General features: G+C 49.8%; 1 protein-coding gene across 1 annotated transcript; it reads left to right on the top strand.

Moving 5' to 3' along the window:
* Positions 1–2,777: 2,777 nt before the first annotated feature.
* TMEM200C (transmembrane protein 200C) lies at positions 2,778–5,376 on the top strand (the record flags this gene model as incomplete). The annotated part of the gene is made up of 1 exon (XM_081097540.1): positions 2,778–5,376. One exon carries the CDS (start codon positions 2,778–2,780, stop codon positions 4,620–4,622), a length of 1,845 nt encoding a protein of 614 aa, XP_080953666.1. The 3' UTR covers positions 4,623–5,376.
* Positions 5,377–8,248: the final 2,872 nt, after the last annotated feature.

Below are 8,248 nucleotides of genomic sequence, written 5' to 3'. Positions count from 1 at the left end.
GCTGCCCCTTCCCACCACTGCCGCCGCCAGCCGGGGCCCCCGGACGGGAGAGCCGTTGGCCCGGGCGGGCTCCATGGGATGCGCTGCCCGCAAAAAGCGGGTGCAGATGCCCTCACTTCTCTCCCGCCTGTCTTCTTTCCCCGGGCGGACTCCCAGCTGCTGCTCTCATGTGACTCCAACATTAATAAGCAGACGAAAGCGCCGGGCCAGGGGCTCGCTGCCCTGCCGAGGAGGGCGCGGGGGTCGAGGACCTGGGCCGAGTCCGGGCCAGGGCAGGGCGCTCCCAGCCTGTGGGCGCCGAGCGTCTCACACAGAGTGGGGCTCAATCCATCATGAGCCGCGAACTTGACTGTGTCTCATGGAAGCAGTTGTATTTTTAGACTCCCCCCCCCATCCTCCATTCCTTAACCATAGAAAGACCAGCACCGGGCAGCAAATTTCGAGGGTAGCCAACCTCGACTGCTAAGTTAGTTTTCCCTCGTTCTGTATGAAAGAAAAAAAAAAAAGCCTCAGAGGTGGTCTTCCCTCACATCCGACCACTGGGCTTAGTGTCTCATGTCAGATGGTGATATGTTAGAAGGAAGCCCAGCTTTCCACAGAGCTGAGGGAAAATAAACCAGGGAGTTAATTACTAGCTGTTAAAGTAACCTTAAAGATCTTCTGTAAAGGTTGATTGAAATCCAGTCTTCCTTACAGTCTACCCAGAGACAACGCCCGAGGAGAAATACATGGTGGGGCTTTCCTCCCCAAGGCACCCAGGACCTGGTGCACCCTATGGATGCCCAACAAAATGTTAGCCCTTCTCTCATCCGGGAGAGTCACCTGCCAACCGAGTCCGGTTTTGTTTCTAAAATGTCTGGCTCCTAAATCCTTAAAATAAGCACAGATCTCCAGATAAGATGCTAGAGTCTAGGGATCACTTAAAACAGCAGTGTCTGTGTTACAACTCCATAATGAACGTGCTTACTGGAGGAGGGGGGGGGGGGTCAGATGGACAATAAGCTACTCTGGGTTTTGTGTGTGTGTGTGTGTGTGTGTGTTTTGTTTGTTTTTTTAACAATCTGTACTTGTACAGTTTCTTAAAAACAAAATTATAATAGATGTATTCTCTCTACTGACCCCTCTCTAACCTACCTAGTATTTCTCCTTACTGACAACCACCTAAATTCTCAGGAGACATTGACTTGCCAACATTGGAAAGTGCTCATTACCATTGGCTTTTCCTCGGGTGGAGGAAAGATCCTGCCTATGTTGATATAATGGAGGGAATCGAGGGCCAAAGCTCTTCACCCAGGCACCAATTAAAAGCAAAATTCTACCTAAGTCATCCCACCTTTTCAAAGGGTAATTTATTCTGACACATGAATTACTTTCTAAAGGATAAAATGCCAAAAGGCTTGTGAGTGATACCGAAGCCTTTCATTTCTAGAAGCTAACAGATATCCACAAAGACACATCTGCATGTACAGAGCCTCAGCTTTATTATAAACAACTAAACTTCCTATAGGATAGGTCACTCACGGATGGTTGTCACCCTCCCTTCCCCCAAAAAATAATGACCTCATGAGAAAAAGATGAAGAAAATGTGTTCTCCCTTGGGGAAATGTCATTTTACAAATCATCATTATTATGCTGTGCCTAGTTAATTGCCTACTCATTTGAATTTTGGGATTCTGGAAAGTGTTGACACATTAATAAGGGGCCAGAAAGCTTTTATGGCAGACGGGTGAATTTTTTTTTTAAGGTGGTACTTTTCCCACAGGATAAAGAGATCTTTCTCTTGGAGATCCTGGGGACCTCTCAACCCCCCTGAAGAGGTCTAGCATATGGTACCTGTATGGGAGCTCCTCCGGGGGAGGGGAGGCGGCCAGAGGAAGAGCTGCGTTACATAACCGGTTACCTAAAACTAAATATTCCGCTCCAAGAAGCTGTCCAGATGTTGCAGAAAAGAGATGATGAAAAGGCTACGAAAGGGATCTGCTTGCCTTTAGCTGTGGGAACAGGAATAGGTGGAAGACGTCTTTGTGCAGATATTTGTCAGAGCATTGGCACCTCTCTCTGGTGTTCTGCCAGCAGTGGGCTCTCTATTAATTACCTGGGGCACATAAGCTGCCAGCATATGTATGACCTTTAATTTTCACCCCGTGAAATGAATTCCCCTTGGGCAACATAGTAACTTTGGGGGCTGTTTTAGTGACTGATGACTGAACCTTGACAAATTATTGGCTTAGGGTGAGAGTTGAAATTCCTGCGGCAAATCCCTGGGGAATCTTCTGACTCCAGGAGGACAGAGGGAATGGCTTTTGCCTGGAAAGTCCTCAACTACTAAGCTGAGTCCCCACATTTGGTGTCTCCTAATGGTCGGAGCTCTGTTGGCTGCCAACCAGGAGAGTTTGAAATGAAGACGCTGGAATGTTAGCCGTAGAGTGTGTGTGAACGGAGGCATGGGGGAGAGAAGAAGGCTTCTCTCAAAGTGTCTTGCCGCCTTCTATCAATGTTTGCAACAACGCTGCGTTTCCCCAGTCCATCTACCCCATCCCCTGGTCTCTCTAGGCCGCACTCCCCTTAGCGTGCCTGGGGCGGAGGCACACCTGTGGAGGGCTGGGGGGAGCGGGACAGTTGCAGCGCGCGGCATGTTGCTGCAGCCAAGCCGAGAGCCTGACTGTTTTCCTCTGCTTTGCAGCAGGAGGAGGTGGCGGAGCAGCTAGCCGGCAGCGGGCGCCCCCCCTGCGCAAGCCTCCGCCCCCGGGGCTAGCCCCGCACTCCACCGGCGCGCCATGATCGCCACCGGCGGCCTGCTGAGGATTTCCGCCCGGAAGCAGGATCCCCTCCGCCCTCCCAGCCAGGTTCCCAAGCGCAAGCGGAAAGTCCAGAAGAGGCGCAAGAACGACGTGGTGGTGGTGAAGGGCAAGCTGAAGCTGTGCTCCATCTCGGGGCTCATCGCGCTCTGCGGGATCCTGGTGCTGCTGGTGGGCATCGCCATGGCCGTCGTGGGTTACTGGCCCAAGGCCAACGGGGCCAGTCGGGAGGGGGGCAAACAGCTGCCGCCCGCCAGCAGCGGCCACCGCGCCCCCACCGCGGCCAACAGCAGCAGCGGCGGCAGCAAAAGCCGGTCCAAGGGCCCCCCGGGGCCGGTGAGGGGTGCCAACGCCGGTGCCAACGCCAGTGCCGCGGGCGCGCCCGGGAGCACGCCTCCCGTGCGCGCCGCCGCCCCTTCTCCGCCCTCCTCCACGTCCGTGGGCTTCTTCTTCCGCGTCTTCTCGGGCTACCTGAACTCGGACAAGCTCAAGGTCTTCGGGCCCCTCATCATGGGCATCGGCATCTTCCTCTTCATCTGCGCCAACGCGGTGCTGCACGAGAACCGCGACAAGAAGACCAAAATCATCAACCTGCGGGACCTCTACTCCACGGTCATCGACGTGCACAGCCTGCGCGCCAAAGACCTGGCGGCCGCCGCCGCCTCGGCGCCCCCCGGGGCCGCCCCCCTCAATGGCTTCCTCAGCTACGTGCAGGCGCGGGGCCTGGAGCTGAAGCCCGGGAGCGGCGGCGGCGCCGGGGACGCCTTCGGGGCGGCGGCGATGCTGGCCAGGGGCTCGTGGCCGCACCCCGCCGCGCTCAGCCGGGGCCGCAGGGCCGGGGACTCCGCGTCCCCGCCGGACCCGGCCTCGTCCTCCCGCTGCCCGCGGGAGCCGCCGAGCCTGGCGGAGGCCGTGTACAGCATCTACCGCGAGCGCTCGGGTGTGGCTGGCCGTCGCCGGGCCGCCGCCGCCGCCGCCGTGGCCGCCGCCGCCACCGCCACCGCGGCCGCCAGCAGCAGCAGCACCCCCGGGCCCTGCAGCCCCCGCGGGAGCTGGGGGCGCCAGAGCACGGCCAGTTCCCTCCTGGACTCCTCGCTGAGCGCCTTCGCGCTGCTACCCTTGCCAGGGGACCGCGACGGGGACGGGGACTCCGAGGGCGCGAGCTGCAGCTGGCAGAGACCCCCTGGGGAGCGCGGCTCCCGGGAGATCCCGCGGGGGGAACTGGACCTGAGCTTGACCGACCTCCGCGGCGACCCGGGTGACGCGCGCTGGGCGCCCAGACAGCTGGAGGAGGCCGGGGCGCGGGGCGGCCAGCTGCCCAGGACCGGCAGGCACGCGGCCCTGCGGCGCGGCAGCGCGAGCGGGCACCCTGACCGCCGGGCGCCTCTGTCCCCGGAGCCCCCGCCCTCCCCGCGCAGCGTGGACCTGGACTCGAACCTTCTGGCCAAAGCTGCCTCCCCTTCGCCCCCCTTGGAACTGGAGGACTCGCCCCCCGCCAGGCTGGGCTCGCCCAGCTCCCAGTCCGAGGACCTATCCTGCAGCCATAAAGGCTACACCCCCCTGCGGGAGGCCGGCACCTCCTTGGAGTCGGTGGTAGACGCAGGAGCCAGTAAAAGTCCAGACTGTGAGGCCACCGCCGCCCAGGGCGCAGAGGAGCAGAGCCCCCCGGAGACCGTCCCGGAGGATGCCAGCCAAGGGCCACCCAGGGACCAGCCACCCCAGCCAGTGCAGAGGCCGTTTACAAACCAGGAGAAACTCTTCATGATTTCCCGGTCTCACGCCCCGGGGGCAGAGGTCGGAGAACTGGAAAGTACTGGCGATTAGGGAAAGAGGAGCCAGGAGGAAAGGAGTGAGAAGATAGGCTCGCCCCCTCTTTCCCGTGGACTTCTGGGAGGGAATCTTCCGATACCCAAAGAGCTGCGGAGTGTTGTCCTGGAACTGTGTTCACAAGAGTCCTGTAGATAACTCCAAGCAATTTTTTTAAATGCAAACTAGTCTTCTATGGCCGATGGTGATTGTATGTTCCATGAAAACCAAATGTATTAAAAGGTCAGCAATCTAGTTCATTAGATAAAATGCTCTTAATTTTCTTAGGATCAAAATAATATATTTTTACAGTAACTGTGCACTTTCACTTCTTTTTTGAATCCCTAATTTCCCTCACCCTGTATTCTGCTGCTGGTTTTGTCCATGGCTGCTTGTGAATGACAAGCTTTTTTTCTCCTGCGCTTTCGCGGATCACAGAAGGGTTTGATTCAGATCTCTGGGAACTGACATTACTAGATGAAGTCGAAACCAAAAGCATGAGGATGTCAGGAAAGAGCACTTTCCTTACCCCACCCCACTCTGCTCACCCAACTGCCCACAGGCCTCTCTATTTTTTAAAAGGATATTTACATTTTGCTACTAGGGCTGCTAATGGAGAGAGAGGGGGCCAGAATCTAGTTGGACTGTTAACATTCTTAAATTCACTATATCGAGTAGTACACAATACTTTATTGAGTACCATCACACCTGTATTGAAAGTAGCATTACTATTAAAAATCTTTTTTAATAAAAAAATTTCCAAACAAACAAATATCGCCTCATTTTGCCTTGGAATTAATGCTTCTAACACAAACATTTAACAGTTTGACTAATAAATCGAAAATATTTTGCTAAGACACAGCTACTATGATTGTAGTTATTGTCCCTAAAGTGCTCAGCGCCATCATTACTCAAATAATTTCCAGTACATTTTTAACTTTTAAATAGAGATAGTATTAACCATTTAGGAGTTTCTCTTTCAAAAAGAATTAAGCATTAAATAAATAGTCATTATTAATAATGCTTCTAGTTCACCTCAAAGTATTAATTTACAGAGCACCAGGCTTAATATCCTGTTTCATCCTCTTGGAGTTGACTATTTTTAAGTTCAAAATCTTGTCGTTGTTAATCCTCACCTGAGGATATTTTTTCCATTGATTTTTAGAGAGAATGGAAGGGAAGGAAGGAAGGGGTGAGGAGAGAGAGAGAGAGAGAGAGAGAGAGAGAGAGAGAGAGAGAGAGAGAGAGAGAGAGAGAGAGAGACCAATGTGAGAGATGCATCAATTGGTTGCCTCCCACACACATCCTGACCAAGGCAGGGATCCAACCAAAACCCAGGTATGTGCCCTTGACTGGGAATCGAACCTGAGACCCCATCTGTTCAAGGACTGATGCTCTAATCATTGAGTACACCAGCCAGGGCCAAGTTCATATTCTTGAATCCATGGTCGACATAGACTAAACGATAATGTTAAAATAATGTGGTAGGTTTTTTACACTTGATTTTATTAAAAGCCAGTGAGTTAATTTTCAGGAATGTGAGCTGTTATTGGGAATGGTGTCACTGTTCTTCAGCCCCTTGGATACAAGTTCTGCAGTTGCACACAGCCAAGGCTCTCATTGCAAGAGATTAAAATACTGATTTTAAAGGAAAATTCAAAGATGTGGTCATGTTGGTCCCCATGGTTGAAGCAGTGAGTCCGGTGCAAAGAATGGAGATATAAGAGTGAGACGGCCCCCAGCTTGCCGCCTGGGCTAGCTGCATAGCTTTGAAAGCCACAGTGCTGAGTCCCAGTCATTTATCTATAAAATGGAAGAAACTGGACACACCTCATAGAGCTATGAGGTGGGGGACAAAGAGTTGTAAGTACAGAGCTGAGCAGAACACTTGGCTCAGAGTATGTACTTAATAAGTGGTGGTTATTGCCATTATTATTATAATATGTTGTCTGAATGCATGCAGTAGAAGAGTGGGACATCCCTCAAGTTGAGCTCAAGAAAGCCTCTGCTGAAGTCTAGACTATCCTCTTATTCTCCATAACTTAGTCAAATCACTTAACCCCTCTGGGTCTCTGGTGGGTGATGTAATCTCTATGAATGCCTTCGGCTCTGAAAGCTTTATCTAAATTCAGGGTGTTTGTTTTGTCCATGATATAATCATATCATATTTGTACACACAACTTTGCAGTGAATATACTTAATAAACTATTATTTATTATAATATTCTGTAATCAATTTTAAAGGACCTAGTATATTTCCAGGAATCTGCGTTAAGCTAATAACGCACTTTAAAACTGGATTAATTTATTTGGCACTTCTTTATAGCAAAAGTGAGTTTCCACTAGTAAAAGTGACAAGCAAGTGTAATCAGATCTCCAGGTAGTGTTAAATTTCAAGTCTCACATGTTTTCTCACACACAAAAAGAATTCAAATGTCTTTAGGCTTTCTTCTCTATTACCTTGCATACTGGGTAATTTATATATTATATGATGAGTTGTTTAAATTGCTGGGTAATTAATGTACTGTATTAGTGAGTTGTTTAAAAGGAAAAATCAAATTCTGATACTGTAAAATATAGTTTCCAGTCCTCAGAAAATATACTGTAAGAATTTTAGCAAATAATAAAACCACTACCTCTTTAACTAAAGAGGGGGAGACAGATTAAATCTATCCCTTACAAACTAGAAAATCCAGTCCAACTGACTAGACTTAATGATACTTATTGGCTAGTTAATTTAATCAGGTTAAATAAAACCATCTAGTTCATATTGATCTTGTGTACACAGGCCCTCTGAAATTAAGTAACTTCACCAAACTAATATAGTTCAGTATCAAGTCATATCTATCTTAACCATTGAGCAATTTAAGTGGATTTTTTTCTTTTTTGCTCCCTAAGATAAAAAGGTTGAGCCCAATTTTCCAAATCTTGGGAGACTGGGTTTTCATCAGACCTCAGAAGGATCCTCTACAACTATGACAATAGTTGGAATTCACTATTTTCCCCTTCTTAGAAAAAAAGGTCTTCTGCAATAATAATACTAAATTTTTACTCACTACTTCCCATGGCCCAAGGTCTGTTGTACATGCTTTACACATATTATTTTGATTCCTCTCACAACAATTCTATTGGGGTAGGATTATTATTATCCCCATTGTGCAGAGAAAGATGCTAAGGTCAGGACAGTGGAGTACTTGCCCAGGTCACACAGCTGGTGAGTGGTGGAGCCAGGAATTATAGTGTGGAGGATTATCTGGATCTATTGGCAGATGCTGAGCTGAAATTGGCACTTCTGAAAGTCAACAAAATATTTTCTACATTTTTAGCTTACTGCTAGATCCTTTTCCTGAAACCATTCTTGAAGATATGCAGAAAGTGTTAGAATGTACAGCCAGTTTCAAAGCTGTGATAAGTCGTCAGACTGGCATAAACAAGACTTTTTTCCATGCGACTTTGCAGGGTTTGTTGTACCAAATCGATTGGGAAATGTTGGAAGGGATTTTAGAGATCATGGAATCTTCCCACTGCCAACCATTACTTGTAAATGAGGTGGCTAAAAATTAGAAAGATGGAGTAATTTGTTTAAAGGCAAAAAGCAATGGCAGGACTATAATGTTAAAATAATTCCAATTTGGCAGATGCCAG

This window comes from Myotis nattereri (genome assembly GCF_964212035.1).
Source record: "Myotis nattereri genome assembly, chromosome: 8".
Lineage (NCBI taxonomy): Eukaryota > Metazoa > Chordata > Mammalia > Chiroptera > Vespertilionidae > Myotis > Myotis nattereri.
This window is presented reverse-complemented; position numbering and strand designations above follow the sequence as displayed.